The sequence below is a fragment of the Malurus melanocephalus genome, unplaced genomic scaffold, assembly GCF_030028575.1.
Source record: "Malurus melanocephalus ecotype Western Australia unplaced genomic scaffold, MMel_1.1 scaffold_101, whole genome shotgun sequence".
In the NCBI taxonomy this organism is placed as follows: domain Eukaryota; kingdom Metazoa; phylum Chordata; class Aves; order Passeriformes; family Maluridae; genus Malurus; species Malurus melanocephalus.
In genome coordinates, this window is record NW_026623333.1 from 251,925 (window position 1) to 269,138 (window position 17,214).

Here is a 17,214-nt window from a genome sequence, read left to right on the forward strand (position 1 = left end):
CTCAGTTTTTCAAAGCTTGATTAACACTGTTCACTCTGAGGCAAATTATAACAAGCATTATCTTCAAAGAAGCCAAATTTTTAGGCCTGATGATGATTAAATTACATTTGTGAGTCTTGCTATTTATCCTGGCTTGTGGGTCATGAGCCAGGCACAAGACAGGGACCTTCAGACTTGTCCCTATAGCAGCACACAGGAGGATTCAAAAAGGGGTGGAGGAGCACAAGGGGTGAGCACACACTCTTTTCTTGGGCTGTAGCCTGCTCCAATCCACACAGAGAGAGTGCAACTGCAATTTTTAAAGACATTTGAGCAGGTAACAAGCTCCTGGTGGAAATGGAGCCSCAAAGTTTTGTGGTATCTTCTCCTTGTAACACAATGCAGGAGCTCAGCATGACTGAGAAGCGGAACCCCTAAATCCAATCAAGACCAAGAGATGCCAAAAGAAAATAGGTTAAAAATTACAGAAAATGAAAGGCAGTGGAACACACGCTCATAATGCAGTAAAGCAACCAAAAGAAGTTGCTGTGAAACTTTTAACAACCTGTCAGATTTTCATCTAACACTAAAGGCCGTTCATGGACCTCTCAACTCCTAATAGAAAAAAAAATCAGCCATCCAGTTTTTATCCTTGACAAATTTGAACTTAAATCATCACTGAGGAACACTGACAATTTGTTTTCTGGGCTGCTATTTCAAGCCAAACTGCATAGGCAAAGAAGCAACCCTTTGCTTTCTGTAGCATCTACACTTTCGTAGAAAGTTTCCCACAAGCACCTCCACATCACTGTAGCTCACAACAAAGGATGGAAAATCTCAGCACAAAAACACAGGAATGTACAGCCACTCTTTGTTTAATGGTGGGCTATGACATAAACAAAAATGGCTCCCAGGAAATGGCTCCTCAGAGCACATTTTACTATTCTTCACACTTCATTTCCTTTTATCATAGAAATATCCTTCAACCAAGCTACCACAAAATGACTTGTTTGCTTGAATCACTACCAGTGAGAACGAGAGTGCTTGCCATTAACATTCACCCTGTTATTTTTCACTGCCTGCGCCTTTCACAACCTTTCTGCTTTTGGGTTTTTTCAACCTTGCAAGATTAATTCTGTGAAATGATCAATGACATTTRTAATGTTTAAACAAGAAAGAAAAAGTGCCTTGATGCTTCTCTGTCTGTTTGCACTTTTGCAGCTTCAATGGAAAATCTACAACAAGCTTTGTTTGCTAATTACTTTAATTTGCAGCTTGGAGGGAAGAAGGGTGAGCACGTATCAGATAAGCTTTACTCTAAACATGAAAGGAATCAYATGGCAGAGCATCAGGCCCTAGGTGACTGATTTCCATGCTCTTTGTGAATTAGAAGACAGTTCAGCTATAAATCACATTTCCAGAACAAGAGGAATGGATGCATGGCCCAGGCTTTATCTGTAAAGGAGAACATTGTCTCACTGACCGCTCTCCACTTGCTTGGTTTAGAAAAGCAGGTTACAGCAGAAACAGATTCAAAATCAAAGCAACCTATCATTTTCTAGCATTCTCTTCTTTCAGTGATTTGTGTTGCCATTGTTTCCCCTGCTATTTTATTTATGTTTGCTCTCGTCTTGGAATCTGTGTGGTCTTTAAAAGGTGTTATTCCTGCCAAACTTGCAAAGCCTCAAGTCTCCAGGCAGCTGTACCAGTCACAAAGCGCCCATACCTCAGATTTAGCTAATTAACCCTTCTGATGGAGCGAGAAATTAGATTATTCATTGGTGCTAAGAAAATAACTGGGATTTATCACTGACATAATAACAAGCTGTCTGCTGCTCACCTACAGATGCTGTTGTGGGTTTGTTTTTTTTTTTTTTCATATTAACAGCTAAATGTTCACAGGGTGTATGCTGAAGAGGTTCACTGTAAGTTAATGGAGCAGCTTCAATACATCTCAGGTTTCATGCCAGGTGCTYCTGTCCACCCCAAGACACAGGGAGAGAGCAGAATTGACAACATTTTCTGCCACTGTGTCACTCTCCCAGGTCACCCAGGTCTCTCATTCAGCTCCAAGATTCATGGTGAGCAGTGGGAATTTGCTGGCTCTAGACAGATGCAGTGACTTCAAGTAATGWGTTGCAGCACACATACCTCTCACTGTAAATCAAGCAAAAAAAAACTGAATTAAAGCCAATATAGAAAACTAAGCGTGAAGTGAATGCAGAATTGTTCCATCACAGGAAACCCCCCTGCAACTTGGAAATTTTTTTTCACCTTTTTTCAAAGTCATAATCTTGAAATGTAAACATAACCTTGTCAGAGATAGTAGGGGTAGATGCAACAGAGTTCAGAGTATGAAACCTCCTCACACACAACAGGAAGATGGGAATACTCTCGTACTTTATTGAAGGAATAATACCAATATTTCTTTTTTCAGTACATCAGAGAAGAAATAATCAGATATCTYTTGGTTTTTTATACTTTCACCTTCTTTGAAGTAGTCAATAATTTACATTTGGGATAAGAAGTAAAGAGGAAAAAAAAAGACAAAGATTGAAAGCATATGCTACTTTCTGYAATGGATGTTATTCCAAGTAAACCTTACAGCTGTGCATTAGATTRTGCACTGCCTTCTCAATGCAATTCTTGTGTAGCAATTTAAGCATGCCAGCAGAATACTTCAATTTGTTACTAGACTTACAGGAATTTTCCCTTCATTCTGCTTTTCCAGCTCCTAAAAAATCCACTAAAAGATACCAGGGAGGAACTCGGGTGCATTGTATCTGGTCTCTTCCCCGGTCGGGAGCACAAATCCAGGCACAGCACTCGCTGAGCCATCACTTAGTTCAGTCTCCTCTGCCACCCAGTGGCTTTGTGTCCATCGTGCAGCCTGACCAAGGTTCTCCTCCAGGCAAAATTTGGCAGAGTTWACATATTTTGTCTGGACATCAAAGTCAATTCAACAGAGTACAATGACAGAAAGCCAAAGCCTGGTATTCTCAGCGTACAAAAGATGAAAAGTGTTTTCTGATGTTCTTTTCCTCAAAACCCATCAAATTCCAGTGAAAATTCATCTCACAACCAATAAGAAAAGTCTAGTTAAAGTCTGAGGGAWTAAACATAGCCTTGAGCATAACCACTAAGACTCTTCCACGCCACAACGATGTGTTTTAATCCTRAAACAAGCAAATCAAAGACTTGAATTATTTTTTCCATTGTGGCAGGAATCATGAGCTACAGAAACACTGAACACTCAGGTTTGGTGTTGCTATTGTCTTGAGGGGTTTTTAGGTTTGGTTTTTTGTTGTTATTGTTGTGTTCAGGTTTGTTTTTTTCTTCAAGAAAAGCATAAGAATGAGCTACTTGCATCCAAAAGTGACTTGAAGTCTATCAGATTCTTGAGTTTTTGGTTTTTTTCCTACCAGAAAATGGTTTTTTGTTTTTTTCCTACTGTTAATCAGTAAATGATGGCAGAGCCTTTGTCCCAGACTTAAATAATACTAAATTCTGACTATCTTAAGTAAGGTTCTACAGATATGTACCATATTAATTTTAGTTTTATTTGGTTGTGTTTTATTCTCTTTGACCTCTCTCAGATCATCACAGATAATGCCTCTAATCTCAGGAAAGTGCTTTTGCAAGTAGAAAATATTTTCCATAAATAACCAATTGTTAGGACCACCTGTACCAATAACCTTGGCTTATGTAGTTTTTTTGAGAAATATTCCTTGTRGCAGAAAACAGTAATCTGGCCTGTRCATTTAATGCATATATTCAGGGAGCTTTAAACTCGCCATTTCAAGACTCCTTTTCAAGTTCCACCCCTTTTTATCTCCCCCTCCAAATAACACCCATCATTCTTGAAATGCTCTCAAGAAAGCCTTTTATACTTGACCTTTCACTTTGTATTCTGAATCTTTTGTGCAAATGCAGTAGCTGCATTCATACAGATACAAACACACTTTAATAGAACAACGGGATCCTTGAAAATGGAAGTGGGGAAAAAGGCTCCTCTCTAAATTAGCATGTTGTAAATTGCCAGGAAGATTAAAACAYGCATATAGTGCTGAAAATTACCTTACTGCTTCATGGATGAAGASTCAATGAACTGAAACCCTAATGAGTAGCAAGGAGATGGGGAGAAATAAGGGCTCAGGAATTTTGTTGAGCATGAGCTACCTTGGCTCTTGAATCTGCAAGTAACGTGAACTGCTACAATTCACAAAAAATCAGGTAGAGCTGGCACATGAAGTCATCAGTGAACACCACAGTCAAATCTATGTGCATAAACTCCCAAGCTGGAAAGAAATTTCACCACATAATGGTGAATTTTGTAATTATATAAAGCAATAGCTTTTCTACTGCAAACTACATTTTCTAAAGACCTCAAAGGATAAAAAAAAAGCCATGTCAGGTGCTACACAATTTTCTTGTGGCTTCTAAGGATAGTATTTTCAAGGCAGATCTACATTTCAGTTATTCACAAGTTAGCACCTATCAGTTACATTTGCAAACAAATCAAGGTCCAACAGAAGAAACTTATGCAGCACACAATTGTCATAATGTAGATATCAACCCATTAACTCCATGCTCTCCATGTGTGTAATGTCTGTACCCATGTTTAGCGGGCAAGTTTAGCATGTCCAGGCATTCAAAAGTGTCTCAAAGTCTAAATTCAGTGCATGGTAAATTGTTCAATTTACAAACACATGACACTGTAATGATGTTCTCGTCCTTAAGGACAGAAAKAAAGTCTAGGAGAACTTAATTTCTTTTTCCTATTTTCTATGCATCACCCATTCCTAATTTTAATTGCTTTCAGAATGTGCAAGACACTGTCACTGAATRGAGTCAGCTTGGCTTCATGAACAARAAGAATAAAGAYCAAGAATATGGCTACCCTTGTGCTGATGACACTGATTAGGGRAGTGCTATTTTAAGAAAATTATGATCTGAATGTATCCAAGCACCAGATAACTAAAATCTCTAATGTAGAATTTATGGTCTCTGATGTATTAGGAGCTATATGAAGACAATGCATTTAGGAATAATGRACATAGTTGTTCTGTGTTTAGAAGTCTTCAATTTCTTCACCAAAGTTTAATATTGTGAAAAAAAAAACCAAACCCAAAACAGCTTAAATTGCTTCTGTCATTAGGCTAGTACCGAAACTTACTTTACACTGAGATGAATACAGTAAAGCCAAGCTGTTTGTTCAAAGTCTAATCAAATCAAACCAACAATGTGTAATCTCTCTTACTGTGACTACAGCTTTGTTTCTGTGAAGATTTTCATGGCCACTGAGCTAAAATCAGATTAGTCAGTAACAGAAGCATTTTAGCMATAGGTCCCATTCCTTCCTGTGGTCACCTTGTCATGGTGAGCAAATGCAGCTTTATGTCACCCTTGATTAGTATTCACCTTCCCAATGACAGGAAAAATGGGTTCCCTTTCTGAAACCACTTACATCCTCAACAACCTGCCTGCTTCCCAGACTGTGCCAGTGCTCCATAGTTCTCTCTCTCTCTCCTCCAGGCCATGCCACAGTGACATATGGTGAGGATTTTTGCAGGCTAACAAGGACAATTCTCCCAGACATCTTAGTTTTTAAATTCTAAGAGGGCTTTCTGCATTCCTTCAGTATCTGGCCACAGTAGCAAAACCTGAAATCAAATCTATTCATTTAGACCACACAGAAAAATATTCTTCTCATCTCTAAYATGTTAAAATTAGTTCCTGTAAAGATTGCATTGGTAAAATTCTATACAAATAGTCCTGTTAAAACCCAGTTTCCTCTACTTTCACTCTGATATGACCATGTCTGCTTYCAGCCTTTTTTGCAGTCATGGTCTGTGACTCAGAAAGGTCAACACTCAGGCCTTGCCTCATCTGCTATCACCTCTATTCTCTCTTCGTGACAAATACATATACTACACACCATTTTCTCTGAATACTCCTCATTCTTTACATTTCTCTCCAAATTTCAACTTTCTGGTCCCACCACATACCCAAACCCAGTTAGTTCTACACTCAACTTCCAAATAACTGTATCACTCCACGAAAAAACACACACACATGGGGGGGGAAGAAAAGCCAACCTCATATTGACTTCTTTATGTAAATTTCTCATTACCCTGATCTTGACATCCCTTTCACTGACTTGTTTCCTGTTTTCAAATTCTTACTTTCCTCCCCAGATACACTATTGTTAATTTTTTCCTTGCTTGAACTGCTTATATCTCCCCAAGGTCTGCTTGGATGATGCAAGTAGAAACATATTTGTGGTTCTGAGTTTCATTCTGGACATGGCCAAGTCATTAAAAAAAAACAACAAAAAAACCTAGGTACCTCTTCTGGCTGCATTTTATCTTCGTAAACCTGAAGAACCACCATTGAACTCTCAGAAGAACATCTGTAAGAGATGTTACAGTTACTCTATGACCAGGGCACAGCCCTGTTCCCAGAATACTTAAGTGGTACATACTGCATTTTGCCGTGCTTTTCTTTGCCTTCTCAATTCTCATCTGTGAAGTATAAGCTGGAACAAGGAATATTTCCTCTTCCTGATACCCTACAGCATCATCTCACCTTTTCTGGTCAACTGAAAGCTAAATTATGTCCAATTTTAGTTACCATTCACTAAGTAACTTTACATTTTTTCCCTTTCTAGCTGTTTCACTGGTTGAACTGTTAAAATAATTCTGCTTAGGATCTGTGACTGTGGTTTCTAAGAAAGTGTATGCTTTGGTGAGAGGCAAAAATTATATCAATCTTGATGTAAAAAGAACTAATGAGGCTTTCAGGCAAGTAAGAATTCTCTGCTCCATAATTACTGCTTTAGCATCTCTTGTTATGAAAGGGAGAGCACRGAAGCATTTCTGGGAAAAGAATTTATGCAAGGAAACTTGTTTCAGATTTCAGAGAAGCTAAATTTCAGAAAAGCTCCACTGCATTTCTTTCAACTAGATCAATGAGATCCTTTCCTCTATATCATGTATTTGATGGAAAGGCTCTTCAGAGATCTTTTCATTTATATGAAGCTTATCATCTCGTAATACCACAGATCCTAAATTAATCTCTTTGAATTAAATCAAAACTGTAGCCAACACTGCTGCTATGAAATAATGGACACAGGCTGAAAGGGAAAGATAAGACAAAAACAAAAAACCCCACAAAAGTATAGCCAGAATATAAAAGAAAGTTGCCTATACCAAAGACTGAATTCCTTCAAACTAAAGCTTTCTAGGAACACACAAACAATACCCTCTTATTCTGCTGGAGTCAGAAGACATGCAGAAGAATGAAGCAGATTCTCAGTTTTACAAGCAGTAAACTAGAGCATCAGGTCCTAGGAATTATGGACCAGTAATATTATAAAACCTGCAAAATGTATTTTTTGGTGTCTTTTTGTTTTTCATCTCAAGCGTCCACAGATTAAAGCACTGTAGCTAAGAATCTTTCAAAACTGCCTAATGTAAGCATAAAAACACCCAAACAAAAGCACTTTGCTGCCAGGGTGTTGTGTCCAGAGAGATCATGTCTCTGTTCTCAAATATCAGTTCAAATAGAAATCTGTTCTATTAYCTCATAAGGCTACAGCAACCACTACTTCTGATTTCTCAGAGAAATCTCTCTTCAGCTTCATGAAATTTTACTGAACATTGATGCTGTGTAAGTCTAATGGGAAGAAAGCTATGGGGAAACCCCCAGAATGGTATTTTAAGCTCCATATATCAATAAATCACTGTGAAATTCAGATTACTTCAGCTCTGTGATGCTGCTGCAGACTTCCCTATGGCAATTCTTACCAATACACCTGCAGCTACGTTTAATCTTGGCAACCTTTGACAGAGGCTTGAAACAAGAATGCCAGAACAACAGCAAGCATGATGAAGACAGAGACAACGATTAGGTGTGGTGAGTCTGACCTTCTCTAATACACAAAGACCAAACTGTGGTCAGCTGCCTTGAATTTATAGATTCCCTGTCTTTGCAATTAGAAACACATGAGTCAACATTCCAAGCAGAGCATTGGTTGTGGTGCAAAACTTTTTCTTCATGCTCGGGCCATACTTACTTAAATTCATGCACTGCAATTTCAAAGGTTGATGTAAACAACTGTAACTCCCAAAGAATTTAAAGTGGGTGTGTCTCAAGACTGCAGCTCACTCAGTAAAAATGGCTTGGATTTACAGAACAAAAGCAGAGTGCTGTCAGCATTTTCCACAAGCTTTTGAGTTGGTCACTTAGACCAAGATGATAGTTACTGCACTCAGGCCTACCAGGAAAGACACCTCAGCCTCTAAATCCAGCCACTCTAGAACTGATCTGATATCCAAAGGTGACTTCAAACTTGCTATAACTCTCTAGAGGACAGAGTGCAAGCAGCACATCCAAGACATCTTTGGTTTATTTGGGGGAAAAAAAAGCATCATTGCTTGTGACAGAGCAAAATTCAGCACATTTCTATGTTCTGCTACTCCAATGAGCTGTTCCCCTACAGCAGAAATGCCAGGCAGGAATAAATCAGCTGCAGATGGAGAAAAATAGAAAGAAAAAGAGCCCATAAAATGCTTCTTTAAGATATSTTGCATCACATACATTTCAGAGAAACACAAAGCCTGTTTAATAAATATGATCCTGCAGCACAGAGAACAACACTAGGTGTGCAAGAAAGAACTTGATTAATTTAATACCTAATTCTGTGTCGTGAAGAATTCCTTAAGCTACTCCAGAGCTGGATAGTGATGGCAGCATGCATCACAAAACAGATTGCAAGATTTTTTTAATAATACAGTCATCAACTGAGTTTCTCTCAAAACTGCAGCCTCCAAACCAGACCATTTTAGTCACCAGAAAACTCATWATTGTATATTACTCACAACGATTTATGAGAAACAAGAGACTGAGTGGGAGGTTTGTGGAGGATGGGGTCTCTACCATTTTCCTCTAAGCTGCCCAAGAGGCACAGCCTGTGCTGTACATGTGGAGMCTTAGCTTAAGTCTCTGAAGGACTGGAGCAGCAGTTCACATTAGTCTCAGTAAAAGAATCATGAGCAAGCCCTGCCTGTACAAAGGGGAACAACCTGTTCCACACCTTCCTCTCAGGGGTGGTTTTCTGAATACTCTGTYTTAGCTGGCTAGCTGATTCATAGAAAAACAGAGCTACTTGAGAATGCATGAAGCAGAAGTTTTTGCTCTTGAAGGACTACTAACTTTTACTTTCWAACAGTTCTTCTCATTTATCTGTTAAAATCAGAAACAAGAGTAATTTATTTTAAAAGCCGTCTGGCAGGATTAAAACAAGCATTTTTCTCAAAAAGTGGCTCTGATCTGTCAGGAACTAGCTTTCCAGTGTATGTAGTTCTATTGCCTACAGTTGCACTGTTATAGTAGGAATGAAAAGCCAAGCTGTTGATTTTTTTACCCTGGTACCTTTAGCGTCACTGGAGATAGGTGAAGGCCTTGAGAGTCATAGGAGGAGCAGACAGAGCAAGGCAAGGCAAGGAAATGCCAGGAAAAAAAAAAGGGCTGTTGTAGTCAAGGATGTCATTCTCATGCCAGAGTCCAAGGGCAAAATTTTGATTGCATGTCCAAAATTTAGTACTTTAAAGGATTGGACCCAGACAAAAGATGCTAGCACAAACAGGTCTTGCAGGATGTGACCTCCCCTGGACAAAACACTACAACTTTTTTAAGTGATTTTTTTTCCCGAAATATTTAGAACAGTTACAACTTACAATACTATATATGATTACTTCACTGCATTCAGTATACTTCAAGTAGCACTAAATCTATAAAGTTTTTAAGGAATGAGAAAAAATAAGGTAAAACAAACGTGAAAAACCCAGAAGCATTAGGACAAGTATTTTGGAAAAGCCTGKCTAAAACCCAGAAACTTTTATAATTACTCTCGGGACTTGCTCCTAACTGCCAGCCACCAAGGCAAAACCAAGTTGAACAATACTGCTGTCAAACTGCAATCAATTTCTACCTACACCTGAAAAAAAAAACGACTATAATGATAAACCTTGTTTCCTAAGTGGAAAACAGCTGTCCCCTTAAAAAATGAGATTGAGTGTCATATTTATTCTGAATATGCTGGCACTTCTGATCAAAATTTTTGCTCTGGAAAAACAAGTATTTTAACACTCAGTTCTGAGAAATAAGGATCATATTAAAAGTTCTTTAACTGAATAAAGCTCTGCTAGGCTAACTGATAATAAGACAGATTTGATTAAAAAAAAGGCTTGAAAACAGCATATTAATGTTTTATTTTATAAAAAATTAGTATTTCAACAGAAAAAGTTACTATCCAGCAGATCTGTGGAAATCTGACATATGCCTTGGTCATTGTGGCAATTCTACTCAAGTCTCATGTTTTCCACAGAGAACAGCAAACATGCTAGCTGATCAGAATATCAGTGTTTTAAAAAAACACCACAGAACTCCTCTACAGAAGCATATGGTTATTTCTTCGCATAAGTGATTTTCATGGCATGAGATGGTGTGATCTTGAATCCTTGGAGAGCATCTCGAGCAGCCCCTGCTTGATTCTCATTTTCAAACTCCACAAATGCGATGTCATGGCGCCCTGGCACTAAGCGTACTTCTTTGAATCCAGGAAACCTTTAAAATAAGGTAAGAGTCAATTAATACTTCTTAGCTTGATATTACRTCTCTCTTCAGTAGCTTCTTATCAGAAGCATCTACTAATGCAAAATTTATTACTAATGAAAGATTTAAATTGAAGGGTTTTACGTGTTCTATCCTCAGAACTATGCCTCAATTAAGGACCATTATGTGGAAGCAATTTTATCAGTCCTATACAAACACAGGTGCAATCGAATTAACCTAAAAACTGCTCCTGCTGTCCTAAAGACTTACAGTCACAAGCTTCAATTCAATGCAGATTGATAGCAGATAAATTACACAATCAAAACCAGCTATGAAAAAGATCACATTTGCTTTCTGAACAAAGTCATCAGAACTGACATCTGTAACCTTGTCAGTAAGACAAAAACTGAAATAYCTTCAGAAGAAACTCTTAATTTCTAAAAAGAAATCTTGCCAACTGAAAAAACAGAAGGTTACAGAGGAATTCAAAAGAGAAATAATTTCTTTTAAAACTTACTGATTAAATAACATGGACAGCATCATCTCATTTGTTTCCTCAGGCAAATTATTRAGGAAAAGGATATAGTTTGGTGGGTTATCAGGCACCTGAAAAAACAGAAGATGAAAGCTCAGAAGACTATACATAGTTTYATACAGTTCCTCTACATCTTGCCTACATGATTATTTGAACCGAGACTCACATTTCCTTAGTTTTGCTCATAACATTCAGTCTGGGCTTCAGCACACCTTAATCAACATGCACATAAAGCCCCTTGGTTCTTTTATACAGATGTTTGTTTGGAGAGGTTCTTACTTCCACAAAAATCACARTAACATACTGTTTTGGATATCCCATTTAAAATCAACTAGTCAGGAGCTGACACTACAGTACTCTCCGCATCGATGTGTCCAAGTAGTGGCTGCAGTGCTGTCCAAGGTACCTATATGGCAGYGGTAAAACATCTGAAAGACTCACATTCTTTTGAAAGCAGTGGGAAGCCAAGCCCTGTTGATCTACTTGATGAACCAAAACTGGTACCAAAGTACGACCAAAATACTGAGGATCTCGGGGCAACAAAAGCCCACAAAACTTCTTTGGGTTTACTACAAAGCTCAATTCAGGTTTCATAATTACAAACCCTTTTAGATTTAGAGCTTTARTCTTTTAACAGATTCACCTGCTAATGTGAATTTGCCACCAATCATGGACAAGGCTGAATTGTCATTTGCTGATATTGGAATTTCCAAGTCATCAAGTACATCATAAAAATAAAAACTAGGCACCACAATTTTAAACATCCTAAAACCAGTGCCAAATAAGTTAAAGCCTCAGCAGAACAATCCCCTTCAACTGATGGAAACATGCCAGGTAATGCTATTAGAAAACCAACTTCTGAAGTTCAAAGAAATACCCAAACACTCAGTGCTATGCTTTGATGCAAACTGACACACACATTTTGTGCCTGAAAATCCGGAGTGGGAGCAAGACATTTCCCCTGTTGATTATGTATGCAATGGCAGTACTCAAGGAAGATGCAGGGCAGGGCAGGCAAAAATATTYTTCTGTGTCTGGGAACTTGCTTTCCTGCAAATCCTGGCTCTTTAATACCTTCACTTCTAACATGAATCTTTTAAAAGGTCACTGAGTAGACAAGATGAATGAAGCATAGGGAGCTGTTCCTACATCTCAACACAATCCTTTGGAAAATAAGACACTTGTGAGAAAAAAGAAGCAGAGTACCCCCAAACTTCTGAAATAAAGCTTTTAGGCAGATATTCTAGCATCCTGTGTTGTCTTTCTTCTCCTTATCTACTACTACAACAAAGTAAGTTAAAGGAAATTAATTAACAATGAAAAMAAATTAAGAATCCTTTGATTGATACTAAACAGTCCAAATTTAAGAATCCACTATGATTTGGAAATAGCRTTGTTTCCTGTACAGTAATGAGAAACTGCAGATTCTCATTGCCTCACAACCAGATATAGTAAAAGAGAGTTTTGTTTTGTTTGTTTGCTGTGATATAGCTGTTAGACAAAGGTCTCATAGGACAAAAACAAAGCTGTAAATTATAGCCTCAAGTTTCCATGTGTAAAAAATTATTATTCAYAGAGAATAATTATAAACATTAGTGCTTTTAGTTACAAAAATAAAAAAGCATTACCTGATTCTGTGGTGTAGTCCCTGGGGCATTGGCTGAATTCTGTGTTGCTCCCTAGCAAATAARCACAAAATAATTTTACAAAGGTGTTCCATTAGAAATAGATAACCACACACCATCATGTTTCTCCACAACTCAAGACACATGGTAAGGGTTTTTTTAAGCTACAATCCAAGCAACAATTTTTGCCTATGAGAYACTTCCCAAAGGGAACAAAGCATGTGAATTTTGCTTAGCTCCAAAACCAGKCAATGAAAAGAAGAAATATCAATACTATCCGATCAATTTAATGGCTGTAATCTAAAGTAATCTAAATCTAAAGTATTTTTCCATATTATAAGATTTGATTTAATAGATAGGGAGGAAGCAGTTTTGAAAATGAAGACCTAGACAAGTATCCTGGTTTTGCCTGGGATAGAAATAATTTTCTTCTTAGTATAGTGTGTTTCGAATTTAGTATAATGCTGATAACAAACTCTTTTGGTTGTTGATAAGTAGTGCTTGTTTAAATCAAAGACCTGCCAGTTTCCCATGCTCTGCTAGTGAGCACATGCACAAAAAGCCAGGAGGGAGCTAGGAGAGCTGATCAGAATTGGCCAAAGGGATATCCCATAGCACAAAACATCATGTGCAATACATAAACTGGGGGGAGCTGGTCAGGTGCCTTATGTTTTCTGCTATACTTCAGCACAAAACTGTATGTTGTTAGTTTAGACAGGCCAATCCTTAGTGGAATATATTCCAAACCTGATAATTAAATGTTAGATKAACTCCTGTTCATCTAACATCTAACTGAAATTAATTATCTTGCTCCCATTTACCATTCTTCTGTCCTTATTGGGCAAACATGCCATTAATACACTGAATAGAAAAACTGGTTGAGTACTTGAAGCCAGTACTAAAGCACACTCTCCTTTTTTTACCTTTTCTTAAAAGAAGCTAGTTTCTACTTTGGTTTGTTATACCTTTGACCTACATCTTCATTTTCATCTGGTAATAGCAAAGCGGGAAAAAAAAAAGAACAGCAAGGACTACATAACCAGCCCACTCTCCTTCAACTTCTAGCAAATGCTCAAGAGCTCCAGATAATCAACAGGCCTCAATTTAGGGAATTGAAATGTAACAAAAGACAATACTAGTCCTTAAAAAAATTATTTAGAACAGCTTTTGTGTTTGTTTTGGCTTTTTTTTGTTCTTTTCTAAACAGAGAAGCAGCTTACCTGGATAACCTTTTTATTTGGTGCATTTGCTGACTGCTCTAAAGTTTTGGCTTTCTTCTTTTCCTTCCTTTTTTCCTTATCAGCAAAAGTCCCRCGCATTTTAGAGATGATATCAGAGTCTGTTTTTGCATACTGAATACGCTTTTTAAAAGAAAAAAGAAAAACKGAGTAAATTCTGAGTAAATTCACATTTCGCACCACTTTCATTAACTGTGTATTTGCACTTCTTTTTGCAGGAACTYTTTATATTAAAAACATTGTTATGAATTGCAGCAACACTTATAGACAAACCAATTCTCGTAAGTTAATTCTAAACTTCTTACAGAAGTCTAGAAAAAGCCCCTAATATGGAAATTACTAATTTTAGTTCACTGAAATCTGAACTCCATTCATCTAATGATATCTTTGTAACACCTAGCAAGGTAACATGTACCTGAAATGTACTGAAATGTAATGTGTGACTGTGTTTGGTGATCTACAGTCAAGCAGAGCCAGTTATCAATTAAAAAAAATAAATCACTGGTCACATCCGGAAAGTAAACTGTGGAGATCTTCACCCTCCTCCCTGTTACCTCAAAAAGGAAGCATCATATTCTAGCTACTAATGAATCTAATAGTAGTTTATGTTATTCTACAGAAAGTAACTGAAAGCATCTAATTTTAATATTGCAGAATTAATTTAACTGGCTCAGTGGAAGACATGATTAATAAAATGAAAGTATTTAAGATCTTTAAAACTTTAATCCAGCACAGAAAAATAAAAAGCCCCCACTTAGAAAACCTAAATGTCAAAGTGTGTGTGTATTGYAGCTCTTCAGCATCCCTCCAGCTTGCACAAATGCAGATACTCACAAGGATGTAACGTCACTGAGTAATTAACAGTTAAGTAACAACTACATATGACAGTTTATTCCCAAGGTGCAAGTACCAAAACATACCATCAGGGCACTCTTTTTCTTTACAAAGGTAACAAAATAACTTACCATTGGTTTTCCATAAAACGGAAAGCCTTGTAGCTGCCTCAAAGCATTGGTAGAAGATCCAAGTTCTTTAAATATAACAAATGCCTGTCCTCTCATCTTCATGGTCTTTAAAGCCACAATGTCAACCACATGACCAAACTGTGAGAATAATGCATACAGGGACCTCTTCAGCTCTGGGGACCAAGGAAGAAGACAAATTATAACAGTTTACATGCAAATTTTCACTTCCATAGAGTCTGCTGTCCTTCAGAAACAATGTTTATTATGAGCTTTAGTTCGCACAGTGATTACATGAGTTTGTCAAAACTGTTGCAAAAGTACAAGTTAATTTGTCCAGGTTTTGTAAACTGGCATGCAACGCTTGGTTTCAAGCCTCAAGGATTCAGGTAGTGAAGAAGTTGCAGTGCCACCCATTCTACCATTCTGAGGGAGTAACAATTACATAARGTTATGTAAGACCRTATTTTCATATMTGTATATAGACACACATTCTCACAYAATCAAGTATGATGTATGACTGTATGACTGATCAGAAAATCAAAACTGAAACRAACAGCAGTAAAGAGGTATGATGTAAAACAAGAACACAGCAAAGTAGTAACTACCTAAAGAATAATTCAATTTGGAAATTTTGGCTCTAATTGTTAAATCAATTTTCTCACATGCAGCACTTCTTCATGTTCTGGATCTGAGTGATTTTGGTATGAGCCTACTGCACCTTACAACAGCTGCAATGAGTTTACTTTAGTTATTTACAATCACCTGAACATATGCCAAATTAAACCTTAGTCCTACCCAAATCAAGCTAAATAAATCATATGTACTGTGTCATCATTCTAACACACAAACCTTATATTTGAAATATTTTAGCAATGTAGGAGTGCTGCCTCTTCTTTATTGCTGCTGAGACCATGTAATACCACTCCACTATCACTTTCTTCTTTTTCTGATTAACCATAGTGTGTTATTTATTAAAAAAAGGTTTTCTATCAAAACACCCTCCCTAAAAATTATTTTAAGACCTGGATTAAAATAAAAATCAATTTGTAAGCTTAACAGATAATTTGAAACCCTACATTTGACCCATGGGAATCTTATGAGATTTAACAAGACCGAATGTAAGGTGCTACATCTGGGTCAGGGCAACTCCCAGTATCAATCAGTCCAGGGTGAGGGATGGACAGATGGAGAGCAGCACTAGGGAGAAAGACTTAGGGGAACTGGTGGACAAGGGGCTGGACATGAGCTGGACATGTGTACTCACAGTCCAGAAACCAACCATGTCCTGGGCTGCATCCAAAGCAGGGTGGGCAGCAGGTGAGGCATGGGATTTTGCCCCTCTGTTCTCCTCTGGTGAGACAACATTTGTGGTGCTGCATCCAGATCTGGGGTGCCCAGCACAGGAAGGACATGGAGCTATTGGAGCAAGTCCAGAGGAGGTCACCATGTTGACCAGAGGATGGAGCACCTCTCCTATGTGGAAAGGCTGAGAGATTTGGAATTGCTCAGCCTGGAAAAGAGAAGGCTTAGGGGTGACCTAACTGTGGCCTTCCAGTACCTGAAGGGAGCCTACAAGATGGAGAGGGACTATTTAGAAGGGCTTGGAGTGACAGGACAAGGGGAAATGGCTTCAAATTGAGAGAAAGTTTAGATTTGATATTGAGATTGTGGACTSCCCCTATCCCTGAAAATGTTCAAGACTGGGCTGTAGGAAGATCTGAGCAACCTGATCTAGTGAGCGGTGCATTTAATTGCTTTAGTTATTGTTTCATTACAAGGAGGCGTTTGCCTCGGCTCACGACCACCTCCTCCTGCTCCACATTTCAGAGACCTCCAGGAGCTCCTAGCAGCCTCGAGAATCCCTTTGTAAGACAAGTGCGGTGTGCATGACCAGGCTCTACTGTACAGACAACATCCCCTTTCCCGAGGCGAGCGGCAGCCACCCTTACCTTCCTTCTTGATCTTGTCATTGATGTTGTTGATGTAGATGGTGTGGTTCGGCCTGATGTCCATCCTGCGCGGCACCTGCGAACCTGCATGGGGGCAGAGAACACCGGGGAGGCGTCAGCGGCGGCCGGGGCGCTCCGATCCACGGGGAGGAGAGTTCCCAACGCCGGCGACACCACACAGGCCCGGGCAGCGGCACCGCGGGCCTGGGGAGCGCCTTGTGTGACTGTGTATCTGCCCGCCCTCAGGCCCTGCACCCGCCCCGCTCCGGCTCTCTCCATGGGCGGGATGGGAACTTCAGAGAGGGA

At 38.6% G+C, this 17,214-nt stretch overlaps 1 protein-coding gene across 1 annotated transcript in view; it reads right to left on the reverse strand.

The window, feature by feature from the left end:
* Window positions 1–10,234: 10,234 nt before the first annotated feature.
* Window positions 10,235–17,214, reverse strand: part of SNRPB2 (small nuclear ribonucleoprotein polypeptide B2) — a 7,653-nt gene continuing 673 nt past the window's right edge. The window contains exons 2-7 of the mRNA XM_057369007.1: window positions 16,909–16,992; window positions 14,960–15,132; window positions 13,977–14,117; window positions 12,760–12,810; window positions 11,114–11,202; window positions 10,235–10,608 (exon numbers count right to left, since the gene is read on the reverse strand). Coding sequence (XP_057224990.1) covers window positions 10,449–10,608; window positions 11,114–11,202; window positions 12,760–12,810; window positions 13,977–14,117; window positions 14,960–15,132; window positions 16,909–16,972 — 678 coding nt within the window. The 5' untranslated portion in view covers window positions 16,973–16,992 and the 3' untranslated portion in view covers window positions 10,235–10,448. The remainder of the gene's footprint in view (window positions 10,609–11,113; window positions 11,203–12,759; window positions 12,811–13,976; window positions 14,118–14,959; window positions 15,133–16,908; window positions 16,993–17,214) is intronic.